Below are 26,278 nucleotides of genomic sequence, written 5' to 3' on the forward strand. Positions count from 1 at the left end.
GGACAGTTATTTAATCAATCTATTTATTCAGATTTATAGCAAAAAAGAGAGCAAGAGAAAAAGTGCCTACACTGGGATTCAGATGCCTCCGACAATTTTAAAAATATAACACAAAACCCAGCAGCTTCCCCAAATGATATTACCAAAACTGACAAGCTAGCCAACCAACACACCAACAATATCCCGCCACAACTGCAAAGCCCTGTCCTCACTATTCCCTTCCTCCCCAAAACCTTGGGTAGAGAAACGGGACATGCAGAGGACTCTTAAGCCTATTTCAGACTGAGGGAACAGCAGGGAGTAAAGAAGTTAAATACAGAGTTAAGGTGCCATTCCTACCAAGAGAGCTCCAGCTTGAGCATCTCTGCTGACCACAGCAGCAGTCTGGCATAGGAAGAGAGGAAAACAAATCCCAGGCTCCTTTCATCTACACCCTCTTAAACCACTCCCACAAACCAACAGGTAGTCAGTGCAGATACAGAGCACAGGTGGTGGTGTGTTACTGCCAAGATGTACCACTTTATAAGCAGGCTGCAGCATTCTGCACCTGTTTACCTTTCAGGGCTCCAGTTTCGGAACTACATAATTTTTCCCCTGTTCTGTCTCCCTCTATCTACTACTACAATGACTGAGGGACCCAGACCTTGCAACCATTATCTCTCAGCATCCACATTTCCAGTGTGTTGTATCGTTATTCAACCATCTTAGCCACCCTAAAGTAGCAGTGCAGTGCTCCAGATGAGAGTCCAAATAGAGACTCCAGAGCAAGCTGTAAGCACAGGGTGTCTCTTACCAAAAAACTCTACTGCCTCCCTCTGCCTCCAGTCCTCCAAAAAATAACCTGCCCCGTAAAACCCAACTCCACTCAACCTCTGGGGTCTCCCACTCCACAAGGGACTCACTCTTTTCTGGGCATCCCCAAAGAGACAGCACTCTCAGAGGCACCAACCCAACTCGAGCCAATCCCCTCTTACTGAGGATGGAAAGTTGGTCTGATCCCCAACTAAGAGTCCTGCCAAATAAAGAGAAGTACAATATTTGTTCCACCTTGATCCCAGGGGACCTAATATTAACAACCCTTCCCATCAAAAGGCATATTTTGCTATTCCAATTCCCCTGTGGCAACCATAACCTTCCCCTTTGCCAAATATCAGAGAATGCTCAAGTACAAGTGTAAGGCAAACAGCTTTGTCCTCCTCCTTCTGGGCATGCAGGTGTTCACCTTGCAATCACAGGGAAAGAAATGCGAGGTCAAAAAGAAAAAAGAAAAGGAGAGAAGATGGGAAAGGACTCAGAAATACTTGTCAGTGATGACAACAGAACCCAGCTGTCCACATCCATCAATGTTTCTGTGCTTGATAAGCAACACTGAGAACTATGCTGCAGCATTTAGAAGAGATTTCTGAGCTCCTGGGTGCCAGATCTCAGACTGAAAATTGAAACAGGAGTTTTATCACCCACCTTTCTACAATTGTATTATATGCCAATCTGAAATAGCAATATCCTTCCTAACGGCTTTTAGGTATTCTCTTTAATGCGTCCAGCTGTGTGCGTCGCCTGAGCTAAAGTTGAATGTGAAATGAATTAGAATTTGGGCTCTCGCTCTAATTTATGGAGGCAAGTACAGTCTCAGACAGAAGAAAAACAAGTCACCGTGCTTGATGTTGAGCAGGCTCAATACCAGGTCTTAGAGCTAATGAGTTAGAAAAGGCAGGGCTTCGCTTTCTTGCCTCTTATCTCCCCAACAAGGATAACCAGTATATGAAAGAGGAATACACAATATTGTGTATATAGTGAAATGCTGGTGGGGACACAAACAGATCATTGTCACAACACTGGTAAAAGAAACTCTATTACTCTACTATCAGAAAGACACATAGAAGGGCACTCTCTGCATGAAAGGGAAGCACATGGCACTTAAAGAAACTAACAAGCATGTACAAAATGCACAGAGGCACCTTCCTGCATCCCGGTATTAAAGGGATCAGGAAGACTTCCAAGAGAAAGCCTTTTCTTAAGGTGATTTTAGCTAAACCATGACGATTTGCTTTAGGCTTAATTTTGCAATTACTGCAAGAACTTTCCCAGAGAGTTGTTCCTATGAAAAAAAAAAAACACCCACAGAGCAAGCAAAACAAAACAAAAAGCCCTCCCAAGAACCTTCGTCTCCCGCCCAAAAAAGCAACACTGTTTCTACATCTATTCTATATACAGTAAATTGTTTGGGACAAGAACTGCCATCACTTTTGTTTTATACAGCACTGAGCACGCTTAAATGATAAACAGGAAGAGGAGGGAAGAGCTAAATTCACTGGTGATTCAAAGGAGATGTTTCTGAGCCCATTTAGAACTTGAAATCCCATTATAGTGCCAATTTTGTTTTTCATTAAATACACGTACATACAAATCAGATTAAAAAACCCCAAGCAAGCTGAGAGGAGAGGGAAATAAGACGACAAGAACTGCAAGCAGGCTGGTTGCAATGCAACCTCTCTCGCTCTCCCACTGCTGCTATGATGTACTTCACCAAACAACTGCAAAAGCTGAGTCACATTGCTGGTTTTATAGGCCCCATGGTTCTGTTATTGCAGAACAGCAGGCCAAACACAGACCACAAGAACATCAACAAACTGTTGAAGGGAATGACCTAAGTGGTGGTAAAAAAGAACATTGTTCTGGTGTCCCACTCACACTTCTGGGTTCTCCTTCAATAGGAAAGTCAGTATCATACAAGCATTTTAGAAGCATCTGCATCTGAAGACATGATCTGGCTTTTGGTACCAATGAGGGTGAATACAGAAATTCTACACAAAGCTCAGAAGTCCCAATGGTGAGTTACTTCATGGCAAGCCAGGTTATGCACCAGCCTGTCATGTAGTAATGTTTCACATGGACTCTGCTACAATGCAGCGAGAGTCCCAGACTGCAGTTTGGTGCACTACACTTTCCAATACACTAAGCTACACCCAAGGCTTTCACTGTGCTGTAGCCATGTCCACATGGGACATTAATGCATGGCAAGTGCTGTAGATTCATACCCTGGCTTGCCACACAGTAATTCGCCATGCAGACATGACCTTAACTTGGAATAGGGTGACCAGATAGAAAGTGTGAAAAATTGGGACAGGAGGTTGAGGGTAATAGGCACCTACATAAGAAAAAAGCCCCAAATATAGGGACTATCCCTATAAAATTGGGACATCTGGTCATCCTAACTTGGAAGTGTTTTGGAGAATTCAGTGCCCATGAAAGTGAGGGGCTTTTGGTACTGGCTGTAGTCAGGCATAACAAGGGCAGACACTGCTGAGGGTTTCCCATCCCTGTAATGTAAATGCGCTTCAAATCCTGATCTGCAGCACCTTCTGCTATCCCAGACCGGGGCCCTCCCATAACTTGGCTGAAGCTCTGTAAATTCCAAGCACTTAGACACCAAGGTGTGACCAATATTGCAACCCTGTGCAATATTTTGGGGATCACTCTATTAAATTTATGAATGGTTAGTGTATGATTATGTTCTACTCCATGGGGAAAGGTTACCACTGCTCCTCCAGGAAGTAAAAACAGTGGGGGATAATTAAGGTGAGACACAGGCTAAACACCTCTAGAGAGGTACCAGGACCTGGAGAGGTTTGCATATATACTGGTTCAAATATTTTTTTTCCCAGAGACTCAAACACAGAAAGAGTTTTTGAGTTTGAACTGACAAAGGCCTTATTTCTGGATCCAGCAAATGAATAGGACCTTATATTCAAAGCGGCGGGGGTAGGGGGTAACCCTTGCAGAAGGGTTGGAAACACTTAGGCCGACTAGGAGCCCCTAAGACAAATGGTTGACCTCTGGCAAAATTTTAGCATGTGTATAGGAACTTTTATTGCTTTTATATGCTGTCTCTAATGCTTTTCTCCTAAGAATAAATGCATTTTGCTCTGTGAGGGCTGGTTGGTAACTGGTGTACCCTGTTGTAGCCACCGGAGGAAGGTTAACCACAGCTGCTGGACCCTTGTTGGACCTGCTGGGGAAGTCACAGTGAGGTGCAGAGGGGCTGCAAGCCGAAACCCCCAGTCTGGAGGGAGACAGATGCATGTCTCTGCCCAAGAGAGGTTACACCTGACAGCCTGAAACCTTAAGTGGGTGCTCTCAAGGATTCGGGATGTGGGGGGGAGGGGGGAGAGGAAAGAGTGTCAAAGGTTCAGTTAACCCTGACACTAGCATCTAAAACAGGCCTAAAATAAACAGATTTTTAATCCTGCACTGCAACTCCAACCCCTCACCCCCATCTGTGCAATTCCAGTCTGGGGGCCATCTCAAACTGTCACCGCCAACTATACCAAATGTTGTGGTTGTAGAGACAAGGCGGAAGCCACCGCGAATCAAGACACTGGTGATTTAAGCTATATCTGAATCCAGGTCTACACAAGTGAGGACAGAACAGTGCATTGCATTAATCCTCTGTGGGCAGAGAGGGAGAGGAATGGTAACATCTGGGCTGCCACTTGACTGGGTATTTTGAAATTCCTGTCATCCTAGAAACATTTTGAAAAATCAAAAAACATTCTGTGAGGTTTCTGGCCTGTACTGACAATTGATTGTCAGTCTCAGTTCAGGTCACACAAATCAATACGAGGCATCAAGCAGCAACAGGGCATAGGCCTTAGAAGAATAGGACTTATTATTTTCACCTTTGCATAAAAACAATTGCAAAAATAAGCATTACAGTCTACAAAAGAAGGGGAAGGTGCGGGGGAAGCGGAGAGGTTGGAGAGAGAGAACAAAAACTAAACAGATTCTGTGAAGAAACTGTGAGGCTAAGTTCAGTTTTCAGTTCCATAATTCCAGAGAAAGTGTTTTAAATGGCACTGGGTAAAATGCCAAATAGATTTTCATAGCAATTCACACGGCATGAATGGAAATACTTAACAGAAGAACTGTTCTTTCTAATCTGCACTCTAGCTTTAAATAAAATGCTCTCTCTCTCTTCCCCTCCCTCTTTCTTTCTCGCTCTCATTTCTTTTATATTTTCTTCTGATGCACAACCCTTTTCAACCGCTCTCTCTGGAAGTGCCATTCCTGGATATTACCATCAGCCTCTAACTCTCCATCTACTGCCAGGACACTGGTTTCAGCTCCTCTCTTGAATAATCACTCACATCCATATCTGGGTTCTCCAGAATGCCATCACTGTGTCTGATCTTCTAACATAGAAGTGACATTTATTATCACCTGCTGCATAACACATGCCAGAGAATCTCATCCAGAAATTTCTACATCAAATCCATAACTTTTATTTGCACTACAGCATATTTTTTAGAAAGACATCCAGTCTTCATTTAAAGACTTCAAGTGATGGAGACTCTACCACATCTCTAGGGTAAGTTGTTTAAATGGTTAACTACACTTAAAATGTGTACCTTTTTTCTAGTCTGAATTTAATTTCAGCTTCAGCCACTGAATCTCATTGTGCCTTTTTCTGCTAGATTAAAAAGACGTCTACTACCAGAAATCTCTTCCCCATACATGTACTTTTCCATCATGATCACGGCAACTGTTAATCCTCTCTTGGATAAACTGAATACAGTGAACTTCTTAAGCCTCTCAATATCAAGCATGTTTTCCAGATCACAAATCATTCTTGTAGCTCTTTTCTGAGCTCGTTCCAATTTTTAACAATGTTCCAACAGCCAGCCTGATTACGCTTTTTAAAAAATGAAGCTCATGCATATTAAAAACTCTGGATTCACAGACAAAATCATCACTGGCGTTATTAGGTTACTAGCTTCAGTACACACTCAGTACAAAGTAAACCTTGTGCCAAGCAAAAATAATAGATAGGAAAACAAACATACTGCAGATGCTAGAACAACCAACATCCAGCTAGCATTTGTCCTCCTGTTGTCACAAGATTCCAGAAGAAGGGATGAATTCCTTCCCCAATGCCAAATCTAGTAGTCAGTTAAACTCTGTAGCCCGCTCTTGCTCTTCTGCATCATTCCACAAACAAGAAAATTCACTGTACTGCAAAAGGGTTTTAAACTCTGTATGTACCACTACCATTTCCCACCCTCTTCCCCTTCTTCTCACTATCTCCCTCCACGAGACTCATGGGGGTCTTCAAAACCAGGGATAGGAACCAAAAGGATAATCCATAAGTACACCCACACAATATCAGTCTACAGATGAAACAGCAGGAACTTCTCCATGCAGATTACTCTCCAGCAACATATGTGAATAATATACCATCACAAGGTTAGAGATTTAAGATACTGGATCTTCACGGAAAGTCTATAAAATATAGGATTGGTCAAAATGTGCTGAAATATTTTTCAAAACATTTCTGAAAGATGTTGAACAGGTCTACTAATTTTGTTTTAATCTTTGCTTCCAGCAAGAAAAATTCTTCACACTATCCACAGAAAGTGTGCCCAACCATACATCAGAGGAACTAATAGGCAACTATGTAAGACTGGTCTGTGTAACACTTCAAGGGTTTAGAAGTGACTTTCTCCATATCACCTGAAATTAAATACTTCATTTCCAAAAGCAGCAACACCAATCATAGCACAGGATATGGAATGTGTTGCTACTATAAAATATGTGCTCCTACACAACAAAACAACAACATTCTTCTTCTGATGGGGTCCTGGGAACCACTTGCGATGAATACTTGTGAGAGAGAATTAGCATACTGGATGAGCGTCAACAAGTCTGTAAACATCTTCCCAGGATGGAGAGAGAGCTAAACACTATTTCAATTTTGTCATATTTTATGATGAAGGGGGGAAAAAAACCCAAAATCAAAAGGCACACATATGGCAATTAAAATGAAAAACCTACCACTAGTGTAGAATTCTTGGCTATAAATTTTCTTTCTAAACCATTCTAATAACCAATCAGCCATAGCCTATATATCTAGCAGTAAGTCCTTGCTTATCCAGGTTACAGGGTGCTGATTTTAAATGCCAAAGTACCAGAACGGAAACAAATGTAAAAAGTAAACATTCTATAATGTGACTTCCAAAAATACCCACTTCTCATAATATATAAATTTCCACTGAAAATCAGCATTTGGTCTTTGAGGTTGGTATCAACTTTTCTCTATATTTAGAGTAGGAGTTAACTATGTAGTAATTGTGTCTGCTATAACACGACAAGATTGAAAGTGTTAAAGTATAAGTGAAAGAGTCCAAATGCCTGGGTTCTCCTAATCATTTAAAGTACAATTTAGTATTTCTTCAACAAACAATGTTAATGCCAGCTCTTACATGCCATAGTGATGGATACCTTTGATTACACAGCTGTGTTAATATAGGAAACAATTTAAAAAAATCAATATCCAGCAATAAATTAACCACATAAAGAGAAAGTAATACATTATTTACCACTGGTGAGATATTTGAGAGAGATTCCCAGATTGGAAGCCCTTTGTGGTTGAGAATCAGTCATCATATATGTTTGGAAAAGCTCCTAGCAAAATGGAGCCCTGATACTGATTGGAGTGTCAGGGTGCTACTGTATTATACATCTTAACAAGAGCTAATCTCTTCTACTTAATGTCCAACAAAAGTATTACAGTAAGATTCAATACTACATACATATTCCATCTCAACTTTTACACCACAGCCTTAGAGGTTTTGTTCAGCAGAATGGCATCTACGGAATGCAATGGGAACTCCACGTATCTCATGAAGCTTCAACACTCAAGGTGAAAAAGCTCACCGATAAATACCCTTTGTGACCGGTATTGGCAGGAAATCTGGACCAAAGGGGTAATAATGAGGAGCATGGCTCCCACACACGAGCTAACACGGTCTTGTCTCTGGGACTGCTGAGAATCTTCTGGCAGTGGAACCAAAGCTGTTCTGGCCCCTTTCACCCAGTGCAGCAAAAGGATCCTGGGGAGGGCGTGCATCCACCCAGCATGATGCAGAACTCAGCTTTGTAAGGGAATCTTAGAGGTCAACCTGCAGGAGTTGGGGGCATGAAGATGACAGAAAATCAGAACCCCATGCAACAGCCTTTGCAATCTGCAGACCCCAGCTCTGTGGTGGCTTCTTCCATGTCATCAAAGAATGCTACTCTGCAGAGGCAGGTGCAGATAAATCCATCCATGACTACATGGATCTGCCCTCTCAAGCCACCAGCAGGTACTACAACAGTCTTAGTGGCTTCTACTCTATGACCTGGGCTATGGGGGATGCGCATTCATCCACTTCATAGTCCTGCAGAATTGTCCAGTACTGAGCCCGTGAATATGGTGTTGGCACTGGATCTGGGATTTTGCCCCTTACTTTATGACATCATAGATGAATTGTGGGAAGGGCGGGGGGTGGCGAAAGGAGTATTGTGAAAGCCTTCCTGCCGCCGACTTATTAAAAAAAAAAAAAAAAGAGTTCTGCTAATATTTGTTCAGGATAGTCTCAGGCTAGTCACTATTTTAGTTTCCTTATATTTTATAGTTATTCTAACTCTAGAAAGCACACACTGTGGAATATGCTGCTTTGGTAATCCAAAAGCAAATATCTGAGCTGAGGGGATAGTATGATGGGATTACCTTCAAAGGCATGTGGCCCACTGGTGACTGCCAGTAGCAAAACTCCCTAACTGATGGAGATGGGGCAGTAGATGGGGAAGGCTCTGAGTTACTACAGAGAATTCTTTCCCAGGTATCTGTCTCGGGGGTCCTGCCCACACGGTCAGGGTCTAACTGATCGCCAGATCTGGGGTTCGGAAGGAATTTTCCACTGGGTCCGAGTGACAGAGACCCTGTAGGGTGTTGCCTTTCTCTGCAGTTCAGGGCACTGGTCACTTGCAGGTTTAAACTAGTCAATGGTGGATTCTCTGCAACTTGAAATCTTTAAACCATGATTTGAGGGCTTCAGTAACTCAGCCCAGAGGTTAGGGTCTATTTCCGGAGTGGGTGAGGTTCTGTAGCCTGCTATGTGCAGGAGGCCAGACTAGATTATCACAATGGTCCCTTCTGACCTTAAAGTCTATGAGTCTATTTGGAGATACACAGACTTTTCACTGGAGGGGGAGAACGGGGGACAGGGATAACTGCATATCCTCAGGCAGCGTTAACAGTGAAAATCACCTTTGTGTAGTTCAGCAGTGCAGGGGAAACTGAAATCAGAACATATTTACCATTTAAAGCTAACAAACATAAAAGGGAATGTTATTCAATAAGACACTGAGATTAAAAGTAAGAAGGAAAAAAAAAAGTTTGACCGTCTGACATAATTTCCCCCTCAGACCACAGGAGCCTGTGCTCTGTGAATGACCCAGCTAGAGACAGGATACTAGTGGGTGTGAGAAAGGACTATGCCGATGACCGGACTAAAGTTCTGCCCCAGTGTGTCACCCTTACTAGAGTAAGTACAACACGTGGTAATGGAAACACTGATAAAACATCCCATTTTTGGCTTATTTCCCCCACTCCATTCCTCTCCTTGTCAGCTCTGGAAGGGTGGGTGGAGGAGATTGATCCTCACTGCATCACTCACAGAAAAGCAATGTGGTCTTCAAGAACTGCAAGTTATTTCAGCGGGATCCTCTCTCCTGCATGGCTTCCTTCCATGTTCATAATAGTTACAAATGCAGTAAAACATTTTAAAAAGGCAAACGGCACAAAGAATTTAATAGCCAGAGAATATAGGGCTACCTACAGTTAAGTTTCTCAGTTGCTTATAACTGCCAAACTTCGGACATTCAATTGAAGTTTCCCACACTACAACAAGGTCGAATAGAAAATATACCATGCGGTCATGCAATTAAAGATTAAAAAGAAGGCCAAATTCGGATTGTACCCTTTATTTTGGCATTTCCTCACTTTTATGTCCTTGACCTTGCAACCTTAACATTCTTTTAATGTCTCTTTTTGTTTGTTAAAAGTAATTTTTTAATTACAAAAATATAAAACAGAAATTTTATCGCATGATCATTTGAGGCAGGGCATCAATATGCTTCCAACAGACATTTGAACCTTTACATCCACAGGCCCAGACCTCTATCACTTGAGCTAACAGAGTAACGGATATCCAACACCCCCCACAATGCAGCTCCTGCATCCCTCCCCTTCTGCTCCTATCCACACTCTTCCTAGCCCTCAGCTCCTGCCCCACAACAGCTCCCCCTACCCCAGCTTCTGCTCCTCTCCCCCTCTCACGTCCTCCCCCCTTCCCCCCGGCTCCTGACCCTCTTTGCTCCCAACTCCTGTCTCCCATCCTCCATGACTCCTTCAAGGAGGTATGGACCCTTCTGCCTCCCAATTCCTCACTCCTCTGTATTCTGAAAACAAAAGACAGTGTTCTAGCACTCAGTTCCAGTGCTGGGTGCCACACTAGCCCCTGGCTGCCAGAAGGTGCAGGCATAGGGATAGTTTACTCAGCCCTGGCCATCCGGGTTGAAGCATGCTCAGTACAGTCAGAATCTTTGGAGAATTTAGCTACAAAGCTAACTTTCTACTGAACATGTTTAAACAGATTTTTTTTTGGAGTCATATCTTGGCCAAATTTGGGCAGATTTTCACAGGAACATCAAAAGGCACAACCCTGACACCAGGGTGACCCCCCCTGCCAAATTTCAATTCGCTGCTCCCAAGCACGGGGACACTAGAGTTCCTCAATTAAATGGTTGTAGGCATTTTTTTTTTAACTTGGTCAAAAGGTATTTTTCCTTAATTTCAGAAACAGATGAATCATTTTAACTAAAACCTCCCCAAAAAATTCAGATTGAAGCTGACACTGGGCATGGAAAATTCCAGCCTGAATGGCTACTGCCTGTCAAACTTATAAGCAACTCTGAACAAGGTCTTACGATGGGAAGTCGTGGGCAACCTTAACTTTACACAACGCTGCCAGGAACACCTATAATTAGCTACACCTTTAACATAATCTTTGTCTTCACTGCCCACAGTATATTCTGGGTTTTGCTCATTTACATCATTCCAAATGCCTTGGTCAATATTTTAAGTGGGGACTATAACACTCTTCCACTGTTCTATTAGCATAGTGCCCAGGTTTGGAAAGGCACTGGCTGTGGGTGTCATCCTGTCCAATAAAACCCTATTACGGCTGCTACTGTTGCTTCAGAGTCACCTATTGGGATATTCACTACACAGTACGAGTCATCGGTGCAGCTGCCCCCGAATGGATCCTTCATTGTGAGGCGCTACAATGGGGGCATCAACAATAAAGAACGACACATAATATGGCAAGGATAATAAAAAAGATGACCAAGATCTCCAAAAGCGACTAATGATTTCAGGCACATCAGTTATTGGACAGCTAATGTGAGATGCCTTAAAAGGGGCTTGACTTTTAGAAAGTGCTAAGAGCCCCACCCTCTGAAAATCAGGTCCCTTTAAAACGTGTCAAGTTGAACCCCCAAAAATGAAGGTGCCCAAAATCATTAGTCACTTTTGGAAAATCTTTATTTTATTTTCTCATTTCCCTCTGGGGCAGTGGTTCGAGCATCCCAGTGGCAGAGCTACCAGTGTCCTGAAGGTCTAAAAGGTGCCCCTGTCCTAAAAGCCACATGAAATAATAAAAATAACACTACAGAAAAAGTCAACAGCTTTTTTTTAAAAGGTTTATTTATTTATTTATTAAGATGAGGTAAGTATGTAGCTTTGAGCTCAGGGCTTGTGGATAAATAAAAGAGAAGGCGGTTTCAAATATAATGCTTTAAAATGCAGTTTTAAATTTTAAACCGATACACTTATGTTGCTAATTGTTTTGGCTCTAAAAAGAATTTTGGTTTTGTGTTTTTTGGGTGCATATGTTTCTCACATAAGTAACCCTAAGCATATATACAAATATTAGCTTTAGTAATTCAATTCCATTTCTTCTAAGTGCTGTAGATGAATTTAAGTGCTAACAACCTCAAATGTGGGAGATTAACTTTCCTTCCAGATTAAACAATTTATTATTAATTATTATTATTATTATTATTATTAATTTGTACTGCAGTAGTGCCCAGGAGACATGTCATGGACCAGAACTCTGTTATGCCGGTATTGTGCAAACACAGAACAAAAAGGCTTATGGAAGGGTATATAAGCAGCATTATCTAGTACAGTGGTCCCCAAAGCGTAGCCCGCCTACCGACAAGAGAGCGCTTCTGCCGGGCAACCCACTGCCGAGGAGTGCAGCTGCCGGACAACCAGCTGCCGAAATACCGCCCAGAAGCAAGAAGCGTTGCTGCCGAAATGCCGCTGCTTCTCAGCGGCGTTTCGGTGTCCGACGCCCACCACACTCTTCTGGGAACATGAACATGCTATTGCAACTGAAAGGTTGTGGACCACTGAGTATATTCTATTCAAGCATCTACTGCATCGATCACCATGGTACCTGAGCACCTCCCAATGAAGTAAATGATGCGGCTAGCACCTGTCATTGGTGTTTCCTTACTGAAGAACCTGGACCAGTGGACATGTGGAAAAGTGCAAACGGCTTACTTAGTTTAGTTTCCCTCCACGGAAAGATCATTACAAATTCCACTTTTACCAACAACGTACTTTTTGTTGAAAATACATCCAGTCCTTTAAAACCATCCATCCTTTAAAGGGAGGATGCATAACACTCAACAATATATGGTAAATAAACCAAATAATAAGCAAAAAGGAGAATTCCTAGTGAACCATCTGTGTTCTCATCAGCCAGCTACCGACTGTTACTCTCAGCTTTGGACACTCAAAAAATAGCAAGAACCAAGAAAGGCAGTTTCTTCCATTGTGTCATCACTACACAAAGCGATTCAATGAATAAAACAGCTGCAATTTATTTCTGGGGTGAACACAAAGGGAAATGTACGTCAGAAAGTAGTAAGTGTTATTTGACCCCCCACAGCTACCAGATTCCATTTCTAAATACAAACACAAAGTCATGCTTATTTATCTCTTCAAAAAGTAGAGACTTAATAAAGATTTAAGGCTGTCAGTGCACAAATAGTCTGACATCCTGTCAGTTTACTGAAACTAAGTCATGTCTGCTAAGCTTGAACATAACCGTGTATCGAAGGTAGGACTGATTTCCCATCAGTATGTCTTGACCCCTGGATGAAGAGTCTGGAGTCATTCAGTTTTAGAAGTGATAAAGTTTAACATGAATGGATCATATCCTGCTATCGTCCCCAATTCCACTTATGTTCCCCAAACAAAATACAAAAGGAGAAACAAAAGAGTAGCTAATTAAATCTCAGACATAACCACAATTTATAGTACATACTGCTAAATGCATGAAGAACAAAGGTCCCTCTGGCCCAGTATCCTGTCTTCTGACAGTGGCCAGTGCCAGGTGCCCCAGAGGGAATGAACAGAACAGGTAATCACCAAGTGATCCATCATCCCCTGTCGCTCATTCTGGCAAACAGAGGCTAGGGACACCATTCCTGCCCATCCTGGCTAATAGCCATTGATGAACCTATCCTCAGTGAATTTATCTGGTTCTTTTTTGAACACTTATGGTCTTGGCCTTCACAATATCCTCTGGCAAGGAGTTCCACAGGTTGACTGTGCGTTGTGTGAAGAAATACTTCCTTTTATTTGTTTTAAACCAGCTGCCTATTAATTTCATTTGGTGACCCTAGTTCTTAGAACAAGTTGGGAAATTCTTGCTACAAAATTGGACCTAAAACTGAACAAATATAATCTCTAAGGAAGCAGTTTTAAGACATTTGAGAAATGCCCACTTTAATTGGAGAAACCCTACAGGAAGGAGGATGGAAGAGCAAATAATTTCATCTCCCAATAATTGCTGGATGGCAAAGAGCAGCAATGGACAAGTACTTTAGAACACCCAGCCCTACCACTGTGACAGTAAAGAAGATCTTCCTAGGTTGTGTTTAACAGTATTTATGACAACTGTAGCTATTTATGTCAATGAGAGCGTGTGGTTCTGTGTACAGAGAAGCCAAATCCAAATGTTGATTGTTAAATTCCGAAGCTTCCACTTAGAACTACCTTCTCATATACTCTTTTCCTGTTATATTCTTAATGTTTGCAATTCTCAAAGCCACACTTTTCCTAAATCCTTTTCAGCTGCAGCCTTTCCATCACATGCACAAGATCCATATTCAAGCAAAGTCTTCTGGGACACGATAGGTACCTGTACAGATAAAGCTCAAGCGAGTACAATCGCTGTGCACCAGCTACCCAATTACTCCTCTGGCTAGGAGATTAAACCATAAAGAAGAGGTATACAGAACTCCACTCACCCCCATGTTCACATATGGCATGCAACAGGCTCAGGACAATGAAGCTTCTCTCTTTTAGGGACTGAAAGTTCAGTGCTTACTTTTCTCTGCACAGAAGTTTATTTCTGAATTATAGATATGAAAATACTACCATGCAAATTTCAGATGTGAAAAATGTGGTTACTTTCACTTTGCTTCCCAACAACATCAATAAAGTATCTTTAATAAACAAAACCCATGAGTAGATGCAAACAATAAAATAGTCCCGATTTGGAGCAAACTAAGAAACCACTTTTACTAACCACCAAATGGCCCACTAATGAGAAGGCAGTGGACACCTGAAAAAATCCGGGCTATGTGAAATTAACACTACATGAAGCAGTAGCGGAGAACAGAGAGAGCTGCACATCTATATTTTGAGATTCTTCTCCCCCATCCCATCCCCAGCCTAAATCTAGCCACTAGCTAAACCTACATGTGTGAATTAAGCTCTATTTATAAATCTTCAGCTGTTTTTTTTTAAATGGCCTTAATATAGTACAGTTGTTATGTTGTTTTTGTTGAACTTAGCAACAGGAAACTGTGTCACTCCTTCTGCAGCAAACTTTCCATTCTCTTGGCGCTCCCAATCCCACACCAGAAAAGCCAGATTTAAAAAGGGGCCGGGGAGGTTGGCTAATCTGAGCATGCTCCTTCCCTCTGCAGGGAAGCAAAGGGACAGGACAAAGCTGCAGCCAGATTTATATTAAAGTAGCATACCACCTACATTATGAAACATAAAACAAAAACTAAACTCAGTACCTTTCTTTTTGTTCCTCTTTTGAGATGCATGTTGCTTGAAATAAATGAAATATGGGGTGTGTTCTTTTTGCTTTTGTCTAAATAGATCCTGCTATACAAGCAGACACCCAGGGATTAGTCATAAAAATTATCTATCAAAAGGGGTGGGATAAAAACAGTCAGCATCTTTACACTACAGCATTATGATAATGCAAGACATTTATCAAAGTGCACACATTTTAGATTGGAAGGTTACTAGCACTATTCCCTGGTTAACTCATTGAGTTAACAATTACAAACTCAGCCTTAACTTGTTAAAAACATACAAAAATAAGCCTGATTTTATTGTCTGCTTTGGCAAGATTATTTTACCACCCAAAGAGCTTTCATTAATGTGCAGAGAAGATTACAGGCTCCACCCTGTAATGTTACTTCATCTTTATACTGTTTACTATTATAACATTAGCTTCTTAATTATAAACTAACACACAAATACTGCTGCTCTAAAACAGCGCACATGCACACTACCGAAAATGCCTCAAAGACAATTGGGTCAGATAACATCGAGAAAGACAGCTTATAACAGAGCAAAATGCACGAAGTCTGTTTTAAACCACAGCTTAACTCCATCTCAAACAAATGTGATAGCCTAGCTTTTATTATTGCAATTAATCCTCAAAAATGGTGACAGCTGAAGGTGACAGAAAATGTTTAACACAAAATAAGCCCACTTCATTTCAAACTTCCTGCCTGGTCTTTTTTCCTGGTTTTATGGTTTTTGGGAATTTTATGGTTCCCCCTTCCCCCTCATATTTGGTTCCCCCTGTATTTGGGCTTATGATTATTATTTATTTGTATTACTGTAGTGCATATAGATTTCAAACAAAATTGGAGTGCTTGGCACTGTGCAAACACAGAGGTTACGTCCACACTAGAAACACTGCAGCAGCACAGTTGCAGTTGTGCCACTATAGCACAGACTCTTACTACAGAGACGGAAGAGGTTCTTCCGTCGCTTTAATAAATCCTCCTCTCCAAGAGGTGGTAGCTGCATCGACAGAAGAATTCTTCATTCGACCTAGCACTGTCCACACTGGAGCTTAGGTCGGTTTAACTATGTCTTTTAGGAATGTGAAAAATTCATACCCTTGAGGGATGTAGCTAGGTCAACCTAACTTCCTAGCATAGAGCAGGCCGTAGTTAATAGTCCCCTGCCCTGAGGAATTAACAATTAAACAAATGACTGGTGGGAGGAGACACAGAAGCACAGAGATGAAGTGACTTGCACAAGGAAACAGGACAGAGCAGAGCCACATACACCACCAGATCTCCTGACTTCCAGTGCAGTGCCCTATCCACCGGACCATGCTGTCTCTCTGTACACACTTATGAACAATCATTTTATGTTAACTACACCATGAGCTACACTAATACTGTAGGAGGAGGAGCGAATCTTTCACCTCCCCAACTTTTGACAACCTCATATTGTGGAGCATCAACAGACCTGAGGTACCTATCGTACATTATGAGACTGTCAAAACCTTTTGTGGCTTTCATTTTTAATTTGTCTTTTATCATCTTTTTATTTTAAACTAAATACTATTTCAAAAATAAGGAGAACTAAAAATCAATGCTAGTTTTAGAAGGTTAACAAGAAAAGCCACTCTGTATAACTTACGTTTCGCTTCACAGCAGCTGTGGAAAGGAAATCAGCAACTCAGCTGATCATCATCAGCTGCACAGACATTTCTTTTTAAAGCATGGCAAAGTACAATATAAAGATGCGAAAATGACACTTACTGTTCCTTCAGAAACTGCATGCTCTCTGAGGTCTTTCAAAAAATCCACCTCATCTTCAATTTTCATCTCCAGCTTTTCTGCAAGGACAAAAGGTTTGCAAAGTAGATTTAAGCAAACTCCCTTTGTTTAAGGCTGCTGTTTTTCTGTTTATTCAAATACTTCTAAAAAACTCAACAGGCATTATTTTCTTTCCAACAGCTGGTTTTATTCCTGACTTTGCTGCTTGTTTGTTAGTAATTTTACAACTACAGTGTCTGTGAATGAAGGAAATATGAAACAGCAGTGAGCACACAGAAATCACAGGACTAGACTTCTACAGATGGCTCTATGTGAAGCTTGAAATCTAGGTTATATTTGCATATATGTTTACACCAAAGAAGACTCGGCTTCCATTATTCCTGTTGTATGATCAAAAAGTATATATTTGTTTTTCTCCGATTTAGTTGGGATTGGTCCTGCTTTGAGCAGGGGGTTGGACTAGAAGACCTCCTGAGGTCTCTTCCAACCCTAATCTTCTACGATTCTTTACCATAACATGGAGACAGGTGGGAGGCAAGAATATTTTCTCAACTTTCAAGTGTTTAATGCAATGCCAGCTTCTCCACACATGCCTCTTCTCCTTAACCTGAAGTGGTAGATTAGGTCCCAGAGAGTAGTAAGGCAAGTCAGTCTCCACCCAAATTTGGCAACCGCCTGGAAAAATTTTTTTTCTGGTGATGGTGCTGATGAAACACAAGAAAAACTTTGTAATCCTATTGTCCTCTCTTCCCAGCAAATTAACATGCAAAACTTAAACGATCACCATTTACACCAGCATTTTCTTTCTCTGCACCTTGCCCACTTTAAAATAACCATTTTTGTCTTGTGACACCTACGCTGACCAGGACTTAAATCTAAAACCAATTTCCACTTCTAAAGACCCATGGATTCCAAAATACTTCAGAGACAGTGAATTAAGCTTCACTACCCCACATTGCGAGTTATGTAACTATTCCCATTTTACAGCAGTGCAGAGAGGTGAAGTGATTTGACCAAGGTGTCCCAGTGAGTCAGTGGCTGAGCCAGGACAGAATGCAACACCCCTGTCTCCCGGCTCCAACCACAAGGCACATCATTCTTCTCCTAGCCATCTGTAACTGAGCACTATGGGAATCAAAAGGATTTTTAACTGACAATTTGTAGTGGATCATTTGTATAAAAAGGAGGCTGCGGGAAACCACAGTTCCATCTTAAATTAAAATCAATGAAAAAAGTAGTTTGCACGGATAGTGCAAGCTAGTTCGTCTTAAGGGCATTAAGGGTACTTTGCTACACACCACTTGCTGTGCTAATTCAAAGAAATTACAAATTAACACAATGCTGTGGTATCAGATAGAAAGACCTGATGAGTTTATGGGTTGTTAACAGCAGAACCGTCTACGAAACCAGAGCCAATTCAGCAATAGTTCTGAGCACACGTGAGAATCACCCAGGGGACACCAGTTTGTTGGCAAAACAGCCAGTGATCATGTACTTATGATAAGGGGGAGGGTTCAGCTAGGAAGAGTGACCCTCCCCTAAAAACTCTTGAAATGAGCTGTTGGAAAGGATAATAATGCCGCAGGAATGGGCCCCCAGGAAATGCGAGCCTGTTAATGCCCAGCATGTGCACCCTAACTCCCCCAGGACCATAGAGGGGGAAGGGAGCAACCTTGGGGCCCCAGGCTGCACATATGAACAAGGAACTGTGTTTAGGGGGAACAGACAGACTGCTGTCATAAATGCAAGAAGATGCTCCTTAAATATAGGGGTGGAAGGAACAATCTTGTTGCCAAAACACAGTACTGGGCATCAGGGCTCTCTTCCTGGCTCTGCCACAGATTTCCTCTGTGGCCTTGGACAAGTCACTTAAACTGACTGTGCCTCAGCTTCTCCATCTGAGAAACAGGTACCATAATGATACTTGCCTCCTCCCCAGTGGGGTTGTGAGGATAAATTCATTCATGTTTGTAAAATGCTTTGAGATCCTGAAGAGAGGGCAAGGGACATGTCTAATCCCACTCCCATTAAAGCCAACAGTTAAACATCCATTGACTTCAATGGGAGCAAGATCAGACCCTATTTTTGTTGTTAACCTATACAACTGTGATTGGCTAGATGTACAATTTAAGGACTTTATCTTTGCAAATCATTCCTTGAGCATTATTTACATATATGGTTTCAACCCAGCCAAATCTGACTTCCAGGTTTTGACCTTTGTGGGCTTCCATATCATCACGTGGACTGGTCCAGCATGTGATTTGAAAGAACCAAGTTTTGTGCACTTTACCTCCAGAACACAAGCACTTCTACTAAGAATGAATATCCCAAACTCATAAACTAGTGTTGAAATACATCACAGAGGCATTCAGGCAGGGAGCACCTTATGTAATATTATTAATATTAATAAAGCTTGCCTCCAGTGGAACCTGCCACCCTAGCTGCTGAAATAAATGCTAGTGAAAACCTTTCTGGACAGCCAAAGTGGATGTCCTCGTGGTGAGGATGAGGTTAGGAGCTTGAAAGTAGAAATGGTAAAATTCTACTCATGGAAATTAGCAGATGCCAGCCTCTAAAGGCCTAGACCTGCCAGGAGATCCATTATGGCAATTTGTTCAAGGGGAATCTCTAGAGAATAAGGCACACTATTCGTGATTTAGTTACTGTAGAAACCAGGCCAGTGTGTCTTCTTATCTGTTGGGTGTCCAAACTTCAGCTTCATACCTCAACTGCTTGCTTGCCCAAATGCAAGTCAGGCCAAATATGTACTATTCAAATAGTTTGCAGGAAAATCTCATTTCACAGGGGTATTTGGTGCTGAATAAAAGGCCCAACCCCTAAGTACTGCATGAGGTTCATAAAACTTTCTACAAGAGGCATGGGAGTCTCCCCTTGATTTCACTGCTCTTGAGGACCAGGCCCTGAATAGCTGTTTGGATGCAGACTTGATTTTTCTTTTGGGGACTCTAAATCTTATTAAACTGATCACATGACAAGGGAATGAGATGAAAGAGAGTGATGTCATGAGGAGCAGTTAACATAAATGAAACCCTTACACAGCTAGATGGTCTTGCATTTTTCCCTGCATCTCTCACTGAAGAGAAAAACCTTTGATTGCATATCACAAACTGTGACAATTTAGCAATGACAATTAAAAAAACCAATCCCCAGTGACGTGTGTTTCAGGGAAGCATCCACCTGACCCGAGCCTCTCTTCTGAGAAGGACTCCAGCCCAAAGTCTGTCAGAAAAGAATTTTGGTTCTTTCTGCTGAGCAGCAGTTACGTCCCTAACCGCAAAATAAATATATACACGTCCCTACTTGCCAAGATAAGTTCTGACTCAGAACAAAGTGAACTTGAAAAACCTCACAGTACTTAGTAATTTGCTCCTTTGACAAGACAATAAGTTATCCAGGTAGGGCAGTCACCACACAAAGTTTAAATGCCCTCTCTCTCTCCCCCCCCGCCCCCTTACACCCCTCCCACACAGTGCACAGTAATAATAGAAAACACAACACATCTTCTTGTCTTTGCTTTAAACCCATGTCTGGTCTGTGCCCATATAGCATTATTCTGTAGATTGTTCCAATAATCCCCGGGAGAAGCCATTCTACCCTAATTTGTCCTTTAGGCAGCTTCAGATTGTGACCATGTTTTTTCTTATGGGTAGAAGAGATGAACATACGCTGGATTCTTGTATGTTACGTCCCTTTTACATTTTTGAAATCTGTAACAATCACCTCCCCAGTTTCCTTTCCCCTACCCTACCTTAGTATCATGTTTTAACATTTTTATAAAAACACAAGCTGCATTTTTCAATATGGGCACTAATTTACAGCACTGTAATTCCTTGTCTCTTTGATTTCTATACATCTTGCATGAAAAACCCATATAGCCAACAGCAGGTGCAGAATTAAACCTTAGCTACTGAGACTTAGAGGGCAGGAGACAAAAAAACAAGGAGCTCCCAGAAGAAATTAGCATTCCCAGGTATTGACTTACAGCCACTCCCATTGTATTGAAATGTCAACCTGCCACAATACAAAAATAGAACTTTCTTTTTTAAAGGAGCTTTCTGATTCATGTAAACAGCCTGTTACATAGCAGCTGATAACTTACTATGACTAATAAAACACTTTAAAATCCCTAGCTCACCAAAACTTACAAAACGTTCACCAGCCCTACCCCCAAAGAATAGGTACCCACAACTATGCTGCCAGTCAATGCTAAAATAAATGGCTTTCCACAACTCTATTTGACAAAATCTCTTCCCTTTATGCAGTAAAAAGCAGTCACATATTTCTATGATTTTACAGCTCCTGTCACTAAACTGCTGCTTTGATGGATGCATTACATCTATTTTGATTATTTTCTTTACAATTCTGAATTAGTCTTTTGTTTTGAGCTTGTTAAAGGAAAGATATGTCTTACCTATAGATTCCTTATAACTAAACAAGAGCAACCCAGAGATAGGTCAGCTGTTTACATTTAACAGTTGCCTGAACACATGTAATATAAAGCCTGGATCAAACCAGCTGCGCGCTGCTGTAGAAATTTCACGTGTGATTTCAATCCATCTGGAAGACTCCGAAAGTCAGTTATTTTTTGTTGTATTTATCAGAGGAAGAGTTGCTGTTTTGTTTTGTTTTTATTTTTTGACGGTTCCTATTAGCCCTTGTTGAACACAGACTGACTCTGCCAAAGCTCTCCTGATGCAGTCACTTATCTCATATGACATCACTCATCAGAGGTCCCCACGGATCCTTCGTTCTTGCTTATAGCACTGAACGAGTAATAAGCGTTTGAATTCCAGCACTGCTTAAATACAGGGAAAAGACTGCGGCTTTGCTCCAGGATGGCTTCACAGTCAGGAAAAGTGGGTGGAGAGATGTGTTCTCTCCCCCTCTTTTTTAAATGACTCAATGCCACCAATCAGAAAGCTTCTTTGCCCAGTTCAGAATGACACTCACCGCTGTTCCAGTTGACCAGAACAGAAGCTTTAATACAGCACTGTTATATTCTTTAACTCCAGATTCGCAGAGAAAACGTGGCAGAATTGAAGGAAAGTCAAGTTAGCACAAAACCCTAAGGCACCTGGTCCAGAAGGGAACACGTAACTAATACACAGCAAATTTCAGCAGCACACTCCCATTTAACTGTTGTCTTCCCTACTAGGGAACATAATTTACATGTTAAAGATGCCTCTAAAATACTTTGGCATAAATATAAGACTGTTTCCTAACTGTGGTGCAATCCTAGAAACATATACTTGTAGTGTAAATCTTTAATATCTATTTCAGATTTCTGGTCTCTGCAGGAAAAGAAAGTGCACTTGCCAAGGGCAGGATTCCCCTCCCAGGGCTGGCCTCTGACACTCAGTTCTCTACCCACCATGGCCTGATTTTCATTCTTTAAAAGAAAGAAATATCTCATTTAAGTTGGAAGCTCTTTCTCGCAGAGAGCTTCTTCCTTTATTTGCATGTGAAATGCCCTGCGCATATATGATGCTATATAAAATAAACACTATTTTGCCTACCTGTAACAGGCTCAGATCCTAGGACTTCTGAGCTTGCATCCCCCCTTTTCGTTGGTTCATCAAACTGCAAACTTAAATCCATTTCTCCATTAAGGATGTCTCCCGTAATGACTCCGGCTTTGGAAGGGGATGGGGGGAGAACCCCAACAGGTACACTCTCTAGCTTCCCAACTGCAGACTCAGGGACAGAAGGCGTTTCCAATATAGAAACAAATCCATCCAGCCAGGAGCCATCAGCCTCTGGAACCAAGCACTTTGCCCCAACATCATCTGTAAGCTCAGCAGCAGCATTGATATTGTATGGATGTGACTGTGAGAGACACGCTTCCAGCATGGCATTGCTCTGCTCCTCTTGGTCTTTGTTGGGCCAATCCAAGACCTGTTGCTGGGCTCCTTTCACTTCAGACCCAGCTTCGCTCTCACTGGCCAAACAGACAGCGTCAGTGCTGGAGTCGCTGTCGCAGGGGGGTTCTTCTGCAATAGGCTGAAGCGATGCTCTGGACAGTACATTGTTCATATCCTCCTCCTCTTCTGGATCACCTGGTATCGTGGATGTCTCAGCTATACCTAGAGGTACCCTATTCTCAAAGGCAACAGAAGGTGCTTCCATAACAGAGACCTCCTTTAATTCTGGTGCTTTGTTTTGCAGAGAACGTCCCTGTGCCCCCTGACTGAGATCACGTTCCTGGTTCAACGTTGCGTCGGGAGGAGGGTCATTCTTCGCATCCAGCGATTTGTACTCTGATTCAGACCCTTGTACAATACTTTCTTCTGCATCCACTGTTGCATTGTCATCCGCTTCCTGACAGGAGATTTCCCCTTTCAGCCCAATATCTGCGTTACTGTCATTTGCTGCAGATTCCTCGCCCTGACGGCAAACAGAGGATTTCACAGTAGCAGCAGGCTCCTCGGACAAACCCTTTTCTTTGCCAAGTGTCCCACTTTCACACAGCTCCTGACTGGGTTCAGCTTTGCTCTCTTCAGCCGGCTGTGACAGACTTTTCTCGTCAGAGTCCTCTTTTTCCACGCTGTCTTTAGGCAAGCTAGTTTCTGCTGTTATCTTACGATGCACAGAACTGTCCTGTTCAGCAAGCACTGCCGTCTCTGCTACTGCTGCTACTTCCTGGTTTTGTTTAGATTCTTTATTATGAATTGCAGAGGGTGTGTCCATTAAATTATCCTGGATACGCTCTGTCCCCATGCCACATGAAGAGAAGACGGGATCATTACCATGCACAGACGCCTCCTGTCCTGGAGGTGCCGCTGCAGCATCTCTCTCCTGACCGACTGCCTGTCCCTGTTGTTCATCTCCTTTAAATAAGGGAGACGAAAATGATTTCATTTGCTTGCCAACCCCCTCCTGTTCGGAAATTCTTTCTGATGTCACCAATTGGTTTTGCAGACGCTCTTTTTCTGCTGAGGACAAACCTGCGTCAAGTGGAGGTTGTGACCCAGGCTCACATTTGCTAGCTGAAGCAGTCTCTGGTTTTAAGCTGTCACACATTTCACCTTTTAAAACAGCTTGATTCTCAGTGTGGCAATTGCCAGCAGACCGCTGGCCTTCCTCTGCTGAATCTGTGCTTCCTCTGCCAGTAGTTTCAGTTCTCGGTGACATCTTTTTAAGGGCTTCACTGTCACCTTTGCCTTCAGCTAGAATTGCAAAGGTTTTACTGCTTTCAAGGCAACACACAGACTCTGCATCACTTGGACCAGGCCTGTCAAGGGGATTGTTTTTCATTTCAGAATTATTCCGCACATTGTCACTCAAAACCAGTTCATTCAGCCCAATATCTGAGTTTCCATTTTCCACCTGCACACCCTGCTCAATACTCTTACTATTGTTGTTCACTTCCAAAACAACAGGATCACGTTCCAATGCATTCTCTGAAACCTTTATTTCAGTCACAACCAGCAGCTCTTCTCTAGTGTTGGGAATCATACTCTGCCTCTGCTTTACAAGGGGTTCACCTTGGACTACTCCCTCTGGCAAACCAATCTTTGCATTTTTGGAGTTCGAGTCTGTTCCACTCTCTTTGCTGCCACTTGTCTCCCAATGGCCAACAGGGATAATATTACTGTCAACACGTACATTTGCATTATCCTGTGCCTGCATCCCTTGTCCAGCTCCACATTCCCTACCTTCTCTTGGAGATTTTGGTGACACTGCAAGTAAGGGCTCAGTAGCATGGATCAGCACCCCACTTGCTGGGGGCAGCTCTTTCAGACTTGAAGTTCTTAATCCCCGGGTCTCATCCTCTCCATTCTCCACATGCTGCTGGATTGAAGCAGCATCCACAGACCCTGTACAGTTCTTGCATTCTGCCTGGCCCATAGCCACATCCACACCCTCACAGGGCGTTGGGGCTTCGCATGCAGTTTCAACCACAGTAACAGCGCTTTCAGTTGCGCACTCTTCAACGATTTGCACTTCCTGTTGGGTATTATCTCTACTACACAGGCTGGCTTGACTCAAAACAACTCCACTGGATGTCATTCCTGTTTCCGCATTTGTATTTCCACAGGATGGAAGGCTTGCAGCACCACTTACTCCAGAACCTGAGCTCAGCGTGCAGTCATTTTTATCTGATACAATCCCAGAGTCTACAATAGCGGCTGGCCCCTCCTCTTCCTTTTTACTCAACGTAGCTGTGTTTTTACTTTCACAGGAAAACCCTGGGTTGTCTATACCCGCCAGGCTCAACAAATCACTTGATGTGTCGTTAAGCACTTCCAAACTCCCACTGTCACACTGGTTCTCTTTTTGGCCTGTTGGGGCTGAGAGCTGCCTCACATCAAAGTTAACTAGTGCAGAAGGGCATTCTTTGCTTTCTTCTGTTGGCATTTCTTCTGAGAGGGAGGCTGCAGCAGCCGGAAAACCCTCCACCTCTGTTCCTATATTGCAGTTATCCTCTGAAGTTCTCAGCTCTGGCTCTGGCTGTTTCGCTGCACTCTGAAAAGAGGGAAATAAAGACTGTGACTGTTTGTTTTGCTGTATGTCACACTCTCAAAGTGCACACATTAATTTATCGGTCACCTGTACAATTATTAAATCTATAACATTAACCTGAGTGCAAACAAAATGAGATCAGCTCCTCCCTCCATCTCTGTGTGTATATCCACTTGAACTGCATTTACAAAATGTACTGGAACAGTAATTGACCTTTTAAGTCTTGCCAGCCGCTGGCTATATTGAAGACTATTGCTTGAATGGATTTAAATTTAAACTCAGTAAAGAGCAGGATTTAAATTTAATTTGCAGTATTAAGTAACATGCATTTGAATGTACAATCCAGCTCCAAAATGGCACATTGCAATTCTTTTCGAGATTGGCTCTGGGCTGTAGGAGGATTACAGAACCCCTGTGTCTTTGGAAACACCATATTAATCTGCCCTCAAAGCAGGAAGCAGCCACTTGCCACCATCCTCTGGGGGCTAGTAAAAGGTACAGATTTTTCTCAAACAACCAATCCAAGGCTTGCCTACCACCTTTCCTCATTGCCCATTCCCTCCAGAGCCCATCTCCCTGTGCTTGTTCCTTCTCCCACCCCACTCCCATACACAAAGTCCTCTGTCTCCAGCTCCTCCCCACCCCAATGTAACACACATTTTGGTTACTCCAGCTGCTGACTACCTTGCTGTGTTTACAGTAACCCTAGTCATAAAATAAAACCACATAATAACAGAGACCGCTTGAAGTGAGCAATACACATTATTAAATCTTTATAGTTCAGGTATACAACGGCTCAGACTAGACATGTCAGTGGTGGGATATTCAATGGGGCAATGACGTTGGCCAGTTCCCTTGAACTACCCAGGCAAGCATAAAGTGGTTGCATAGAAACCCTCTCACTTTTTTTTTCTTTATTGATGTAATCCTTCCAGACGGCACATCCACGGAGAACCTTACCTGTTCTTAAATACTGTTCACCATTTGGGTCCCCACAAGACTTAGCAGG

At 42.4% G+C, this 26,278-nt stretch overlaps 1 protein-coding gene across 4 annotated transcripts in view; it reads right to left on the minus strand.

Moving 5' to 3' along the window:
- Positions 1-26,278, minus strand: part of AKAP13 (A-kinase anchoring protein 13) — a 325,968-nt gene that overhangs the window by 118,281 nt on the left and 181,409 nt on the right. For all 4 annotated transcript variants that reach the window (XM_084642499.1, XM_084642498.1, XM_084642496.1 and 1 more), the window contains exons 9-10: positions 22,323-25,272; positions 16,768-16,844 (exon numbers count right to left, since the gene is read on the minus strand). In XM_084642499.1, the coding sequence (XP_084498625.1) occupies positions 16,768-16,844; positions 22,323-25,272 (3,027 nt within the window). The remainder of the gene's footprint in view (positions 1-16,767; positions 16,845-22,322; positions 25,273-26,278) is intronic.

The sequence above is a fragment of the Lepidochelys olivacea genome (assembly GCF_965140295.1).
Source record: "Lepidochelys olivacea isolate rLepOli2 genome assembly, chromosome: 10".
NCBI lineage: Eukaryota > Metazoa > Chordata > Testudines > Cheloniidae > Lepidochelys > Lepidochelys olivacea.